The sequence below is a fragment of the Cryptomeria japonica genome, chromosome 8 (assembly GCF_030272615.1).
Source record: "Cryptomeria japonica chromosome 8, Sugi_1.0, whole genome shotgun sequence".
NCBI classification, from domain to species: domain Eukaryota; kingdom Viridiplantae; phylum Streptophyta; class Pinopsida; order Cupressales; family Cupressaceae; genus Cryptomeria; species Cryptomeria japonica.
The window spans coordinates 716,561,442-716,579,611 of NC_081412.1; the positions used below are offsets into that span (position 1 = coordinate 716,561,442).

Sequence of the window (18,170 nt, forward strand, 5' to 3'; positions counted from 1 at the left end):
TATGCCTAGAGCAGCCATTGTCAACATAAAAAATGCCCTTTTCATTTTGTGCAAGAAAGGTTGTTTGCACAATCAACGATTCTTCTAAGCTTCTTTCTCCTTCCTCCAAACGTTTGTAGCCTCCTTTGCTTTGTGTTTAGTCTCAACCTTCTTGTTCTTTTTAGCGAAGTCTGCCATACCACTTTTGCAAACTTTTGTGGTGTGACCAAAGGTATTACATTTATTACATACAACATTGTAATTTCTTGGAGAAGTAAAATAATTTCTAGTCATGAATCTGAAATCATTTCTTGCAAACATTCTACAATTGATTGCTTTGTGTTCAAAGTAATTCCAAGATAAACAATAACCATAAAAGAAAGAGTTGTTAAACCTGGTCATATTTGCTTGCTTGGAGATGAAAGGCCTTTTGAAAGTATCATTTCTGATTTTTGAAGGTGAATCCTTTGTGCTGTTATCATTGTTCTTCTGCTGTTCTTCATCTGTGGACTTTGAATTGTGACCCTCATCAAGGCCAACTCGACCTTTATCACTAGATTGTTTTTGTGAGCTTAAGATCGTGTCCAAGGGCATTTAACTTTTATGATCAATCTTCTCATGATTCAGCTGTGTCAAAGATTTATCCAACTTCCTAAGTGAAACAACTTCAGCTTCAAGTCTCTCACAGTTTTCTTCTTTCAGCTTGAGCTGACTTATGATTTATTCTTCTATTTTCTTTGCTTCTTCAATTTGAATCTTTAAATCAGCTATCAATTTTTCCGCATCCTCTAAGGCTTGAAATTTTTTGTTTTTTTCTTCCCTTGTAGCAGCAGCTTGAAGTTCAGATTTTTCTTTTTAAGCCTCTTGATTTCACTAAGAGCACTTATGAGCTCTTGTTCAAGATCCACTTCTCCATTAAAATAATCTTCATCTTCTTGATTTTCAACGTGAGCTTCTTCTAGGGCCATGAACAAATTTTCATCATTTAAGGACTCCTCATCACTAACATTTGATGAACAACTTTCCTCCTTTGAATAGAGGCTCCTTTTGAAATTCTAAGTCTTCTTTTCTTTTCCCTTGTATTTCTTTTTTGGTGAACTTAGACTTCTTTTCTAAGTTACTATCCTCATTCTTCTCATATAGACATTTGGCTGCCAAATGTCCTACCTTGCCACAATTGAAACACTCAAAAGACAACTTGCCTTTATATTTTCTAGAACCCTTTTTCAGCTTACTCATAAAGTGTGCCTCTTCAAAATCAGATTCTCCATCAGAACTTTCACTAGACTCACGTTCCTTATCTTTTTCTTTCTTCGAGGCTTTGAAAGATGTCTCCCTAATGGATGATGAATCAGAATTTGACCTCATTTCATAGGCTGTTAAAATGCCATGAAGCTTTTCAACAGTCATCTTGTCAAGATCAGCCATCTCTTCAATTGCTAAAGCTTTTGCATGAAATCTCATGGGTAGAGATCTTAAGATTTTCTTAACTACAACATTGTCTTCTACCTTTTCACCTAGGCCCTTAAGAGAATCTACAACTTCAACTTTCAAAAAATGTGCAGCAATGTTCTCTTCTTCCGGCATCTTGAGACTTTCAAACTGCATCCTATGAGTCTGTAGCTTGGCCTTTTTAACCATGTCATCTCCTTCATATGTGTTTTGAAGTTTCTCCCACATGTCATAAGTTGTATCACAATGCACGACCTTGACAAATTTTGTCTTTGATAAGCCACATAAGATTGCATTCATGACTTTACCATTGCTTTCAAAAGCTCTCTTCCCATCAACATTTGTTGGAGGATTTGGAGGGATTGTATAATCGGATACTACGTTGTTCCAAACATCAAAACCAAAGGACATAAGATAAGCTTTCATTCTCACACTCCAGAATGCATAGTTGGAGCCATCGAATAAGGATGCTTTGTTTGTAGCAAGACTTTCAACAGAAGTTATGTATGCTATCAGGATCAGCTTTTAAGCTCTATTTCCGAAGGTATCAAACTTTGATGCCAATTGAAAAGAACACAAAAAATACTGAGAAGGGGGGGGGGGGGTGAATCAGGATTTCAAAACTTTTTAATAACATGAAACCATATAAAACTTAGAGAGAACAAACATCAAGACACAAACACAAATTTTCTCATGGGAAACTCTTTTGGGCAAAAAAACACAGCACACAGTAGCTTTCATTAACAAATGGGTACCAACCTAAATTACAAAAGTGAGCACCAACTCACAGAGAGCACGAATTCACAAAGAGCACCAACTTTGATCAGCCAAGGCACCAACCTAGATGGACCGAAACAATACATAAATTACTAACAATCCTCTTGACTCCTGATAAGTTTGACTTCATAACATATACACTTGACTTTATCTCATATAATATTCGACTTCATAACCTTCTTCTAATTTGCAACAAATCCTTCATCAGCTATGCTATGAAAACACTATAAATGTCTACAGAAATTCCTTTTCTTCTTCTCACAGGTCTGCAAAGATCTTATATCAGTAAATCTGCACTTTTCTCCATCAATTCAAAACACACTAAAACTCATCTATATCGTTCCACTCAAAATGGCTTGACTTTTTGCTTAATAATACTTCATACGGGCACTGTAAACTGACTGATTCTTTTCTCTACCTTTTTTGTATATAGTATATACCCAAAAAGGTTGCAGCCACCATATATGCCTTTTTTAACTTAGAAGAAAACGACCTCTTTAAAAACATGACCTCGAAAAGAAAAGAAGAAACGGCTTCTTAAAAGTAGAAGTGGTGTTTCAAAGCATCTTTAAAGAAAACACAAGGAAAACGGTTGCTCAGGAAAAAAAACGCCAAGTAGACATACCAAAAAAATAGCTGCCATTATCAGACGAAGATGCTCTTCATTAATTTTCCCCACTTTAAAGATATAATGGCAGATTTAACATAAGCCACAAAAAGACACCAAGTATGAATATGTTGTTGAAAGCTTATTTAACCTTCATAAAAATCGACCCCTTAGAATAATCAAACAGTGATGTGGCTTATAATCTGACTTGGTGCAAACAAGCAGACAAGCAGCCAGCTTAAGTAGACACTCAAGTGGCTCAACTAGACAAGCGGGTAGCTCAACCATGGAAGCATGCAGCTCAAGCAAGTATATGAGTAGCTTAAACTGACACCTAGGCAGCTTAACCAAGTAAGCGAGTAGCTCAAGCAAAATCTGATGAAAAATGAGTAGCTTAAAGACATTTCATTCCAATTCTCTTTTTAGAAACCAACCTTTGACATCATTGACAGAAACTGCAACACGTCCTCCCCTAAATCTGCACCAAACAGATCTAATATCAATAGTTATGTCCTTTCAATTGGACGGTTTACTCTAACAGCCATGTTCTTCACTAAATAATTGTAATTGTTTTACATATAATTCCTCGCTTTTAATTGCACCTCACTATGTCTTATTTCCAGTGATGACTAGTTAAATATTAATCATTCTTTTGATCGATCTGGTTGTTCTTGCTTAGGCAGCAATACTCTTAATTATGTTGTTCTCCACGTCTAAGGAAGGTTTTGTTGTGCGCTTTGTTTAGCAAGTGAATGGGGATATTACTGAAAGGCGATCAAGACCCCAAAGAGCAAAGAGTAGCCACAGAGGATATATAAGGTATATAGGGATATTTTATTGTAAACTTTGACCGATATATAAGGTAAACCAAAAAAGGTGTGCTTCCATAAGAGGGGTCTCATCCACCAAATTGGTATCTGGTGTTGCTGCAACATTAAAAGTAACCTTTGTCTTTTATCTCTTATCAATGAATAAAATAAAAAGCCCATGTAACTGTCTTATCAAATATGGGTGACATTCCATAATTCCTTTAATACCCAACGAATCATAACCAGATTATAAATTGCTTGCATGTTGACACCTTTCATTTCCTCTTCATTTGTACCCAAGGCATAGGTGGATCGGCAAAGTTTGTTTTGATCCCAAGCCTGGTCAGGAGGTAGAAACCTAAGGGTTGCAAATTTGAACAATGATTTACAAGTTAAAGTTGAAATGTCTCCTTATTCCAATAAAGGAGGTCTTCTACACCCAAGAAGGGCGCGGGACATGCCAGGTTGTAAAACATCAACACTGCGTTTACCCTTTTTGTAATGTCTTTGTGCTTGTGATTTTGTTTTCCTATATATATCTGTCTTCCTAGTATATGGTGTTTTAGTGGGGATGCATTTTAAAATTCAAGTTTAATTTGTAATACTGTACACCTAGCAGAAACAATTCTCTTGGATAAGTATTTTTGAGGATTAGGATTATTTTCTTACTCTCTTGCTTCTTAATTGGACAGTTTGATGATATTGGACCACATGGCACAAAGGTTATTGTATATAATCTATGGCTTAATGATGATGCTCAAATGGAGCTTGACTTTGAGTCAGACAAAGAGGTAAACAATGACATTTTATGCTATATTTTGAGTGTGTTTTTGATTAATTTTTACTGGAGAGCCTTTCCCTTAGTTGATGCTGCTGATTCCAGAAATAGTAAAAGATGATCAATATGTGTATGGATAGTAGTCTAAGACAAATGCCCATGATCATTTACAACTGGAGAGTGAACTTTTGAAATACATGCAGGATATTCAATTGCGGGGAGAACCCACTGATAAACAATTGAGTCAACGGCATATTGCAAACCGATTGCGCTATTCTCTGCGTGTAAGAGCATTCATTATATAAAGGATGTTTTGATTTGATGGAACAAGGATTTCAGGTTTTTGTAACATTACCATATTGTTTATTCTGACCTAAATCATAGTCTGATTTGTGGTGTTCTTTTCGTTTGCAGGTATATTCTTCTATATTGTATCTTCAGATCCCAGATAATTTCAGAATTATTTTACGTGGCCGGGTAGTTGAACATCATAAGATTGCCAATGATCTCAAATTTCCTGAATATATTTTGTACAAACCACAAGTTGGAAACAACAAGGAGGTACGGTTTAGAGCAGTTGAATTGTTTGGTAGAGGATAGTTTTAATGTCACAAAAAAGTTTTTATTCCTAGGAGTTTGATCTCTTTATGGTTGTGGATATTCTTCAATTTGTGTACTGGTTTTCCTTTTTATTTTTCAAACATATTTACAGATGTTTTTTGGTCTCTAGGTTTCTGTTATCACTACAATTGGGTTTACAAAGGAGGCTCCTCTTGTAAATGTACACGGTTTCAATGTTTATCACAAGAATCGCCTTATAATGGTAAGCTATCTGTCAGAATAGAGCTGAATTTTCTTTGAAAGTTTATTATGAATAATTGGCATCCTGCTATTTTATCGATTACGGCCATGGACAGATTTTCTGAGTAAAACTATCAAATTTAATTTCTTTTTCTTTTAGACAGGTAGACTTTTAGCTTATTTATGCTCCTGTATGCTGATTCCTGGAAGACTATGAAATGTCACAACTTCAATATAATTTAACTTGAATATCAAGAGACTGTTTGCTAATTACAGTTTCTTTATATTGATCAATGGAATACTTCCAATGGTTTCATGTAATGAAGTGATCCTTTGTATTTCTGTTTTCAATAATAGGAAAATTTAACACTTTAGGAGGGGGTGCTGATTGATTTGCTGGGTGACTTTCCCTATATTGGTGGGGCTTAAGAGCCCATGGAAATTGGTTTGAACAACCATACAGAGGGATCTGAAGGATTCAAGGAAGCAGCATGAAGGGTCAAATAAAGCACCACCTACTTGTTCAAATCTTAATCCCTGATTTATATAAATCTATGTTAGTGATATTATCCATGATTTCTTGAACTATCTATAACTTGTGCGCAAGATGTTAAACATTCAATTCTGCTCTAGCCATTGAAATATGGGTTTTGATGTTGAGATTTATTTAAGAAATTGTTTTAAATGTTCATCCAGAAGTTCTTTTGGTCTTCTGTTTCTGGCTTCTTTTGGACTTATCATCCCGGGTCCTAATGTATTTTATAGGAAGATCTTGAACCTTGAGAGGGTATGGGTTGATCTTCATGATTTATTCTTGCAACTCCAAAGTTATTTAAAAGAAAGGGCAGTTGCATTACATAACACAATCACTAAATTCAGGTGCAAGACAACGATTACAGATCTTAAGCAGATTCAAGCATATCATACAAAATACAAAAAAATAAATGTAAATGATTAATTTTTCAAAGTGAAACACAAGGCAAATATGATTCTCAGCTAGCATGAACTCAGAACCAAATACAAATGATTTTGACTTACTGAGGTCCAAATACTTGTAGTTCGTGGACTTTGACAATGGACTCACATTTTTAAAGCACTATGTATTGCACCAAAGCCTTAAGCGATTAGAACTGAAGAACAAATATGAGCCTGAGGGGAGAAATTTGTTTTTTGAAGGGCTTCATACAACATTCATGCTGTCTTAAGATGTGCAAGGCATAGATTTGGTAGGTCATGGGTTTAGAACCCTGAAGAAAATGCTTGTCAAGTTTGAAAACAAAAGTATGGCCTAGTGACTATCTGATGAAAAACAAGTTGAATATATTTTTTGAGTATTATTGTTAAAGGGAAAAAGACCCTAGCTTTATTGAGCTTGTGGTGCAGGAAAATTTGCTCTGGACATGCCAGGCAAGATATTTGTTGAAGGTTTTCATTTTGGTAGCCCAGTTCAAATTTTCTCTTTCTTCTTTGTAAGGGATTCAAATTTCGAAACAAGAAGACACAGAAAGCAGATGAAGTTTTGGTTTCTAAAATTGTGTTTTGGTAAGTTCAATAACATCATAGGTTCTCTACACTTGGTAAGGGGACACTTAAGACATAATCTTATCAGTTCTTGAGGAGAAGTGCCTCACATTCTATTTTAAGTTATTTGTTTCTTACCATTTAAAGCTATAAAAGGAGAGAAGAGTTGCAGAGATTGCTAGCTTTGTACATAGCTCTCTTTAACGTTGATGTTCCGATTACATTGCAATATTATCAACACAAATTGCTTGCCCTACAAAAAGGGAAGCAAATTGTGGAACAAATCTCAGTGTTATAGCCAGTGTGAAAGTATTGCCCTCAAATCCAAACAAGGCAAAGCTCCTTTCAACTCATATTTGTGGGTGAAGGGGATGGAGTTAGATCTCATTAGGGATAGTGGTAGTTAGAAGAATCTGATATTTAGTAGACATTTTCAGGAGGTTGAATATGCCATTGAAACTTTAGTATCAACCTTACATGATCAGTTAGTTGAATGCTGCTTGTGAAATTTTGCTGAAACGCTACATGTGGAAGTGCCCTAATGTCTCTGAGTAAAATCCCCGAGTGTCATTGTTTTGGAAGATCAATGCAACAGAAATATCAGAGGTAGTTCTTGCTACCAAAATAACTTTGATCATTGCCAAGCAATGAAGAAGGGTGACTGACAAACTCAAAATTTCTTTTCCTCAGCAATCTTGGAGTTGACACAGAAAGCTTAGCATACATGTTTTTCCCATTAGCGTAAATTGAATAGAAGTTTTATTTCAGTTCATTTCCTTTCCTTCCTTTCTAAATGGGGTAGATGTAGATCTCTCATGAAAAAGGTTGTATATGACACATACCTTGGTTGGTTGAAGTTTAAATGATCTCTGGTCTGGCAGTTTATGAAGATTTACACACTGTGATATTCTTGCAGAAAATATTCCTCAGTATTTATGGCTTGATTATGTGCCATCAACAAATATACATGTATCTATGGAATACCTTAAAACATGATTCATGAACCTCATAAAAGTAGTTGGTGCGTTACATAACCCAAATGGAAGAAGTAATTATTCATAAAGTCTTTGTTTTGTTTTGAATGTTGTTTTCCATTTGTTTTCCTTCTTTATGCACACATAATGATAACTTAATTTAAAATGCAAAATATTTTGCATGCTGAAGTTGTTCTGAAAAGTCATCTATCTTCAAAAGAGGAGTATTAATTTTAATGCTGTTCTTATGTAGTGCTTTGTAGTCAATACACATCCACCAAATCCTTCTTTTGTACCATTACATTAGGAGAACCACAAGATAAAGACTAGGGCATATGACCCCTTGTTTAAGAAGCTCTTGAAGTAATTGTCTTGATTGGATTTCTCGCTAAAAGTAATTTCTGGAATAATTCCTTGTTTGATAGAGAAGATTTCCACCTACCTTATTGGTGGAAATCACCTTGGCTCATGGAACACTTGACTTCATCCAAGCATTTCAATTTAGAGTTGGTCATGGTAGAAATACCGAATCTATTAATAATTTAATAGCTTAACAAGAGTTTAACATTGCAACCTTTGCATTGCTTTGGTGTCCTTTGATAATATATTTGATTCCATCCTTGACCCATTTGTATTTGCTGGCCATCATAAAATTGCATCTCTAGCATATAGATATGGATTACCAAGCACTATCAAAAGCATCAAAACTAATAACATTTGCATCCACTTCACCCCATGTTAGAATTTACACTTTTTAGTTATATTACTACACCCTTTTGTGCCCAACCTAGAGGATATCGATGAGAATGTTCATGTTGTTTTTAGACCAAGCCTTTTAACCAAGTGTTTTGATATTAGATTGCACTGTGAATTGGGATCTCTCAATTCCTAGATGTAAAAGGTTTGTTGCTCTCTTCAATTTTTTCCCTTTCTGTAGTGTTGGTGGCTACACAACCAAGCCTAACATCTACATCTGAGCTATTCTCTATTCCAATTTATTTTTGTATGGTTACCATGAACTTTTTTGAGAATTATAATTCTTTGCATCTTTATCTTTTTGTATGATAGTGTTAGGCCATTAGCTTTTCATACCTTCCAATTACCTTTGAAATGCTTGTTCTTTGTTTGGAATACTCCATTTCTTGTCTTATCCTACTCCACATAGTATGCTTGGACACATATCTACATTACTTTACTAGTTTGGCAGATTCCAAAAACTGATTTAAACCTAATGTGAAATCCATTAAGATCTGAAGTTGTATAGAAATGTGAACGAAATATATTTCGAATCTGGAAAACAGAGGAAAAGTAAGGTAAAGGAGAATCAGATCCAAATGTTTTTCCATTCTACTTCACAGGAGACTTGAAATCTGCACAAAAACATCATCCAACAAACTTTATTGTTAATTATCTTTTGGGGTCCTTGGTTTAGCATAAACTAGAGTAAAGAGGAGCTGCTCATTCTTTTCAGTTGGCCCAACCAAGCTGTTGCAGTTTTTTTCATAAATTTCACCTAAATGTTTAGCTTGATTTGTTCCCTAGCGTTAATCTTTAAGTGAGTTTTGCAGAGTTGCAGGTTGGGGCTTGGAGCATCAACACTCAATACATGCCATTGGCATAAACTATATGCTGACCCGAAGACATTTTTGTTTGGCAAATGCACTATCTTTTATACTGCCTACATCATTGTTGGGGTAGGGTGCACGAGATTCCAAAGAATATGTATCTAGTCTGGGATTTCATCTTCTGGGATTTGGCTAATTTCTAATCATAATGCATTCATGCTGGGCTTCTCCCACAATTGCATGGTCCTTAAGTTGGGTCGAAAGGAGTGAAGTCAACATTCATTAGTATTGGTGCATAGAAATTAGGATTTGATAATTTGAAGCCATGGCTCTGTGTATCACCAGTTCCCTTATACAATTCTTATTCAAAAACTTGTGTGAAATTGTAGCATGAGTTTTTTTGAAGGTGTGCTTTATAGTATTATACATTTACTTAGATCAAGATTGTCTAATGTGTAGCGGTGGCAATCTATTTTGTTTTTATATTGATGTTGTGCATTATAGGATCTCTTATGGTACCTTACCTTGTTTGTAATGTTTTTAATTTAACAATGATTATTATAAAGCACCGTTGCCGTTTTCCTCATCTTTGGAGCATCGATTTATTATACACAAGGCCTTTTAGAAGTTCTTTTTCATCTTCAATTTTTCTTCTATTACACAACTTGCATAATTTGCGTTAAATTTAATTCATCATTTTTAATTAGTGAACAGATTACTATGCTCAGAAGCATCTACATGTAGCCTACATTGTTTGAGTGTTTTTTAATACAAAATTCTTCTGGTCATGATTAGTTTTGTATCATATAGATTGGTTCTGGTAGACTGTAGAACAGATTCTGGCTGCTTTTTGTTTTTTTCTTATTATATTGTTCTTAAAGATCTTCACTTTATTATGCATATCTATCATGCAGCCCTTCTGGAAAGTTTTTCATGAAAACAGCAGCAGAGGAAGAGGTGTTGTTGGTAAGGAATTTTTTCAGTGATAGCTCAATTTGTTTTCTTTCATGAGAGGATTGATTCTAGCATGAAGTGAATCAGTGAAATGTGTGTGCTACTAAATGTTTTGATCTGTTCCCTGTATCCAGGTGTGCTTGAAGCCAATTTTATTGAGCCTGCACATGACAAACAGGATTTTGAAAGAACTGCAGTGTTGCTCAGACTTGAGACTCGACTGAAATTAATGACGATAGAATATTGGTGTGTATTAACCTGTTTTTTGACTGAAGTATGCAAGCACATGTCTTTGAGTCATGATATTTGGTACATGTCTTGAAGTTGATGTACATTTTTAAAACTCACAAATTCTTGTTAATGGTTTACATTTTATGTTTTCTGCAATTTGGGAATTAAACCTGAGATAGAGCTGTAAGGATCATGAATGAAATGTAGTACGCCTTTGCATTCATGAATGCTCGCTAAGCATGTTTGTTTTATTTGCTTATTTAGGATATCAGATTTCCACAATCCTTAAATATTGATTGCTATTGTTTCTGGATTAGATCGTGTACAATTGTTTTGCATCAAAACTTCTACACAATCTAATCTAGAAACAATAGTAGTTAATTTGTTGCTAAGTTTTGCACTTTTACTTGTTTGTCTGTTCCTGTACCATATATATTTGCATATGCACCATTTTCATATACATTTGCACCGTATTAGATAGTCAATTGAATAGTAATATAGTTCTATTTGGATGAAATCATCTGTGGAAAATTTTAATTGTTTTTTTACCTCGAAGTTTTTATTCTGCTCCTTTCTTTCAAAGCAAAATTTAAAGATATTTGGGTGTGATTTTTCTTTTATAATAAATATCTATTGAGATGTAGCATGTCTATTGCAGCTACTTATGACATTATTTTATTAAGTTGTGATGTACTCTTGTTATACTATCTTGCAGTCATTCTGAACAATTGCATAATAATTGACTGATAATGTATTATATCAGTTTTTCATTTACATTATTATTGCTTTTAAAGTCTCCAATCATATTGCTATTTTATGCTACGACTAGGTTCATGGTTAGGTCCTAGCATATTTCCAGTTGTACAAGATAATTCAAACTGGTCTTCTTATTATGTCTGCTGGACCCAGAGTCTTATGGAAAGTACAAGATCTTGGATATGTGGTATTGGATTAAAATTATAAACGTGCCCCTGAAGTTTTCTAATAAGGCATTTTAATAAATTCTACATGTCATTAGTGTCAGGCTGTCATAGTTAAATTTTGGTTCATATTCTTATGTGTTAAATGTTTTACAGGAATTTACATTGTGCACTGATTGGGTACCAGCCAAGCAGTGCAAAACCCAAGTCACGAAATGCCCCCAGCAGTACCTCAGGGCCAACGGCCAGTCAACCTGCAGCAGCATCAACCCATAACCACTCTGTAGGGCCATATGAAGCTGTAAGGCAGACCATTGCAAGCTCTTCTGGTTTCCCGGGTATTGGTTCAGCAGGAATTGGAAGTACACCTCTAAGTCAAATGGCATCAGCTTCATCAAATTTTGTGCCATATGCAACAGGGGTGCATATGGAGCAAAGGAATGCTGAAAATTTTGAAACAAAACCAACAATATTGAGGCCAGGTGTTGTAGATTTGTCTCCATTTAGTTCTATATCTCCAAATTCGACAGATGATGTTAAACCTTCTATAACCAGAATACCTCCAGTTAGTGGCATGTCTCCTAATACTAGCATGCCTGAAGAGACTCCTAGTGTTCAATTAAACCCATCCATTAATATTGCTGTAGGGAGAACTGCAAATGCCCCAGCTTCACCTCCTCCTACTCCACCACAACAGAGTTCAGATATTGAAATGAAAGACCAAGGAAGAAATGAAGACTCTGGCAGCAGTCTTAAAAGAAAACAACCTTCAAATGGTTCCTTGTCTGCGCTGGCCAATGGTTGTCCAAGTACCTTGCCAAAAACAAAGAGGAAGATTTCAGAGGTAACTTCATCTGATGAGTTAGAAGTGTCCAAGAGACAGGCTTCTGGAACCAGAAATATCTTGGATAATCATGACTATTCTAACATTCAGGTTAAATCTCACTCTAATCTGAATTTTCCTTTGGATTGTGATACTGATATTGCTACATTTCCTTTGCTTGGTTTTATTTTTGAGTAATGCATGATTTCTGCAAGTTCCCATCATCTAATCTTTCTTAAGCATTTTTACTATGTTAAACAGCCACTGTACACTTAACAAGATAATTTCATTTGTTGGGTTTGCAATAACATATAAACAGAGTGTGCTTGTGAAATACAAATCAGACTTTGACAAACCTACACGAAGGTGATATTTTGAAATGAATGAATAAACTTATGCTTAAATCTGCTGGTTGCTGAGAAGAGTTCTGAGAAATAATAGCAGTGATCTTGAGTTTTGGAACAGATAAAACTTAGACAACAAATGGAGAGTCAATGTTTTGATCTAGAGTATTACAATTTCCCAAAATTGCAAAAAGTACCAAACCTTTTGTAATCTTGTCCAACTTTATGAAAATTTCCTCCAAGTTCAATGCTGTTTACAATGATAATGCCTTGTGTATATAGCTTTGCTCAATAATTACTAGGCAGTTATGAGAAATAAAACTAATAGTTGAAAATGTTCATGAATCCCAAAGTCATTTTTGAAAAATCAAACTTTAAATGTAGTAACTTAATCTTCATAATCTTGTCTAGAGAATAAGAGTCAAAGCTGAAAGATTGATTTAATGCCTGATTAATCACTTCACATAGATGTCCCTTGAGAATGTCCACATAATTGATAGTTTGTCCTCTTTGGAGAAATGCCCCGTAGTCTCATGAATCAAGTCACAAATGTCTATTATCAGGTCCACAACATCATTGCGAGCATCCTCCAGCAAGGATTGATATGCCTTATTGAAGATGCCTTCAACACAAAAGCATTTTAAAATTGTCTTTTGACATCTATTTGATCTCTGGAAGATTATCTATATGAAGTTGCAAATCTTCTTTGGATTTAATTAACGAATATTTAAACAAGCCAGAATTTGCACTAACACTATCATGTAGAGCAAATAGCATCTTCACTGATCGTTAACCCTTATCAGTTATCCCAATAGATCATTCAGCCATTCCAGTGTAGCACTCAAATACATTTCATCTTCTCAATGGCTGGCATCTCTTGAAAAAACAATGAGCGGCAGCAATGGACACATCAGAAAATTGAAGAGGGCTAACCAAATGTTTGATATAAGAGGTCAGTTGTCTTAGTTTCTTCTTTAATTATTGCTTGGTCTTGTAATCCTTATCCATTCAGGAGTAATAGTGGTAACATTTATTTGCATACCTCCAATTTCAGATTCTCTTGTTTGATTCCCCAAATTAACTCTAGAAATGTGATAATCTTATGGTGGCAACTCTTTTTCATATTTGTGCATCATTGGAATGCCAACCTCTTTAATATTTGAACCTTGAACATTTGTGAAGATGGAGGAGTGAGCCCTGGCTCATTTACTTTCTGGTGGCTCGTCTTTCATGGATGTGCAAGGGCTTTGAAATACTTTTTCTCATCTTGATTGAAACATCCAATCAAGTGGGAATTGCTAGCAAGAAAAATGGTGAACATAGACTAAAGTTCTGATCCCCAAGTACTCTTTCTATGTGTTGTATTTATACCCCAGACTCAGTAATACAAAGGTAGTAAGGAGTTAATCCGGACAGTTTACTAACTATCTAACTGAACATGAATGCATATACCAGAGTTACCGGAAATGGCAACCCCCCAGCCCGAATACCCGTTCCGCTGTATCTGGTACGGATATGGAAATGATACGGGTGTGATACGGCAATCAAAATGTATCTGTTCGTTTCTGGAAACTGGCCCTTTTCATATGCGTTTCAGATTCGATTTGGTAAAAATTCTAAAATAACATGCTAAATTGCAAATGGACTGCAGAACACTATTCATTTAATTTAGAAAGAGTTAAAGATTTTTCTCCTATAATCCGACCGGCAGCTCTCTAATTCACACGGAAATTGAAAAGTTTTCATGCAGTCTGGGTTCTTCTGTTTTTGGAATACTTTGGCTTCAGATTTAGTGGAGTTTCTGCTTCTTTGCAGCTTCACTCTTTTATCTTACTGTCTGCTCTGCAATTTACTCTTGTCTGGCTCTTCGGCTTCACTTCCATTTTGCTCTGCAACTTATCCCGCCTGGCTCTTCGGCTTCACTTCCGTTCTGCTCTGCAACTCCTGCCTGACTTTTTGGCTTCACTTCCGTTCTGCTCTGCAACTCCTGCCTGGCTCTTCGGCTTCACTTCCATCTAGCTCTTCGGCTTCTTCCCAACTTGCTTCCGCAGGTAGGAGAAATATTTATATTATAGACTTTGAAGTTCAAACTTCAAAGTCTATAATGTTTCGAATTAACATTTATTTAGTTTACATTTTAAATTTTAAATTTAGTTCTTTTATTTAATTTTTTTAATGTATATTTTATAGTTTATTATTTAGTTTTATTTAATTAAAACAGTAATTTTATTAATCTTTTTTAATCTTTAATACTTTGTTTTATTTAACAGTAACTTTATTAATAATATTTAGTTTTAGTTTTATTTAACAATCTTTATATTTGGTATTGCTTTTATTGTATATAATTTATTTTAAATTAATAATAAATTTAAAATTATTGTCTACATAATTATATTATTATAGATTTTTAGATTGTATTTTTTGTAAATTTAAGTTTGAAATAGTAAAAATTAAGCATATATTATAAATTATTTAAGTTACTTTCTTAAATAATAAATTTTAATCTTTTATAAAGTCAATGTATAGGTAATAATTATTTATATTTTATAATTTTATTATTTTTTTTTTACAAGATAGTAATCATGGCAGAATCATCATCATCATCCGGAAACGACAAGTGGATCAAACCAAACTCTAAGTTTCCATTATGGAAATATGTCACCATCATTGAAAAATTTCAAGGTGTTGTAGGTTTTAAATGGAGGTGTCACGAGTGTGAGTGATTATAATGGTTCTTATACCAGGGTTCATAGGCACCTTTGCCACATAAAAGGCATAGGATGTGAAGTATTCCCTGGTCCAAATGTTGGTAATAGTAAAGGGAAGGGATTGTCAGCTGAGAAGATTGCAAAATACCAGAAAGAAGAGGATGAAGCTAATCGGGTTCAAACATTGAGTCAAAGGCCAAGTCTAAGTTTAAACAAACCCCCTTTGCATCCAGCTTCAGGGACATCTACTTGCCACAAGAGGAGCATTTTAGAACCTCTTGAAAAGGCATTTAATTTGCAAAGTCGAGAGGATACAAATCAGAATAATGCATGTTGTTTGTATGCGAATGGAATTCCATTCAATGTGGTTCGCTCTCCATTTTGGCAAGAGATGGTTAGGTCTATTAATGAAACCCCAAAAGGATACAAAAGTCTATGGTACGAGAAGGTTCATACAACCCTTTTGGCTAAAGAAAAAGATATTATTGATAGAAAATTGCAAGTGATTCGAGATTCATGGAAAATCTCAAGAGTTTCTATCATTTGTGATGGATGGAAGGATGTTAGAAACAGGCCACTAATCGATGTGGTCGCAATGAGCCCAAAGGGGGCAATGTTTTTGAAAGCAGTGGACTGCAATGCTGAAGAGAAAGATACTCAGTTTCTCGCCAACATTCTAATTGAGGCGATTGAGTCAGTTGGTCCAGAAAGTGTTCAAGTAATCATTGATATTGCAAAAGTATGTAGAGTAGCAGGGTTGGTTGTGGAAGCAAGGTATCCAAACATTTGGTGGACCTCGTGTAGTTCATTCTTTGAACTTAATGCTCCAAAAATTGGCAAAATTCAATGGATACAAAAGATTTATGAAGAAGCCAAAGAAATTCAGATGTTTATTCGTAATCATCACGTCACAGGCCATTTACAGACAATTCGCCAAGCTATTGCTAAAGGTAAGTTTTTTTTGTATTAAAATTATTCAAACATATTGTTTTTAAAATTTATTTTTTGAAATATTTGTAGGATTTATTTGTTTCTAAAAATTATTAATTTTTAATTGAAGGTGGTTGAGGCACGCTTTGCCACACACTATATTGTTCTCAAATGGCTTGTGGATGTCAAACAAGCCTTAAAAAGTATGATGATTAGTGATGTTTGGGTGGTATGGAGGCAATCTCAAACATATAGAGCAACTAATATCAAAAGGTTAATTCTTGACGATGATTGGTGGGCTCAAATAGATTATTTACTATCCTTCACTGAGCCAATATATGCCCTCATTCGTCGTTATGATATTGATCAACCAATATTGGGTGACATCTATGATTGCATAGATACAATGGTGGAGAAAGTTAGAGATATGATTATAGCAAAAGAGCAAGATCGCTCTGAATTGTTTTATAGGCAAATATATGAGATAATCAAGAAAAGATGGGATAAAATGACAACTCCTTTGTAGCTTTTGGCATATGCTTTGAACCCCAAGTACTACCATGCTGATATGTTAGCATTGCCAAATAGGACTGCACCAAATATGGATGCTGAGGTTGTTGATGGGTATAGAAAAACTTTCAAAAAAATGTTTGTAGATCCTAGAGTTGCTAAGGAGATTCGAGATGAGTTTGGGACGTTTGCATCCTCTGATGGAACTTATGCAGATGTTGACGCAATGGCTGATAAAAGAGAAATGGAACCAATAAAGTGGTGGAACTTCCATGGTGCAACAACTAGACATTTGCAAAAGCTAGCTATCAAACTTTTGTCATAGGTTTGAGTTTATATGAATTATATTCTAATTTAGTTTATTTTTTATTTTAATTTTTTTTTGATTGTTTGTCTTTGTAACTTGTACTATAAACTTTTTTCTAGGTTTCAAGTTCTTTTGCATCTGAGAGGAATTGGAGTACATATGGCTTCTTCCATTTTGTGAAACAAAATAGGTTGGTAGACAACAATGTAGAAGACCTTGTATATGTGCATTCCAATCTTCGTCTACTGTCGCATTCCTCCACAGACTACATGAAAGGACCTAATAGACTTTGGGATGTACAACCTGAGATGAGTGACATTGATGTATCCATAAATGCATTGACACATCTCACTCCCACTGTTGATAATTTTGACATAGGAGGATCTTCTAGTGAATCTTCAGTGTGTTCTGAGAGTCTAGTTGGTGGTCGCACTCAATCCAACTATCCTAATTCTTCAAAAAATCTTGATGATCTAGATCTCCAATTTCAGGAGAATAGTGATGCTATTTTTGATAGCATGTGATTCTACTGAAAACTATTAATGTATTTGAATTTTGTTTGAATAATGAAACTATATTTCCCACTTAAGTTTCCTATTGCTTCGTAGTAATGAAAATCTTCTTTAATAACTTAGAAATTTGTGTTAAATATATATGTATGTGTTTTTAATAAATGTCGTATCCTCTGCCATTCCCAAATGAGAGGTCTCGAAAGATAACCGAATCGTATCCAATATCGTTCCCGTATCCGATACTGTTCCTGTTTCCGTGCAACTTTGCATATAACACAATATATAGAGTTCCGGTATATTTCTATTATCAGGATCAATCAATACATTAATTTCTTCCTTATATCTCCTATTACATCATATATATTTATCCTTTCTATCTTCTACATATGCTGATTCATTTCGCTACATATATATCCACATACATACACCATGCTCCGTTACATATCTTTTGCTATAAATATATCTAGAATGCGGTAGGTTTTTCTCAATTGTGTCTATATCTACTCCTTTCTTGCCAACATCATCCACCCTTTCAAAATGTTAGCTTGTCTTGAAGTCAACCCTGTTGTACATGAAGAATATTCTTGTTGATCTCTTGTAGATTGGCAAAATTGTTTTCCCATTGTAGATTGGCTTGATGTCGTTGTTGACTTGTTGATGTGTGTTTT

General features: G+C 34.8%; 1 protein-coding gene across 3 annotated transcripts in view; it reads left to right on the forward strand.

Annotated features, from left to right (window-relative positions):
- LOC131071256 (protein MICRORCHIDIA 6) overlaps positions 1 to 18,170 on the forward strand; it is a 164,057-nt gene that overhangs the window by 113,150 nt on the left and 32,737 nt on the right. For all 3 annotated transcript variants that reach the window (XM_058007013.2, XM_059210021.1, XM_058007015.2), the window contains 7 exons: positions 4,317 to 4,415; positions 4,606 to 4,686; positions 4,817 to 4,963; positions 5,133 to 5,225; positions 10,178 to 10,229; positions 10,352 to 10,463; positions 11,525 to 12,302. In XM_058007013.2, the coding sequence (XP_057862996.1) occupies positions 4,317 to 4,415; positions 4,606 to 4,686; positions 4,817 to 4,963; positions 5,133 to 5,225; positions 10,178 to 10,229; positions 10,352 to 10,463; positions 11,525 to 12,302 (1,362 nt within the window). The remainder of the gene's footprint in view (positions 1 to 4,316; positions 4,416 to 4,605; positions 4,687 to 4,816; positions 4,964 to 5,132; positions 5,226 to 10,177; positions 10,230 to 10,351; positions 10,464 to 11,524; positions 12,303 to 18,170) is intronic.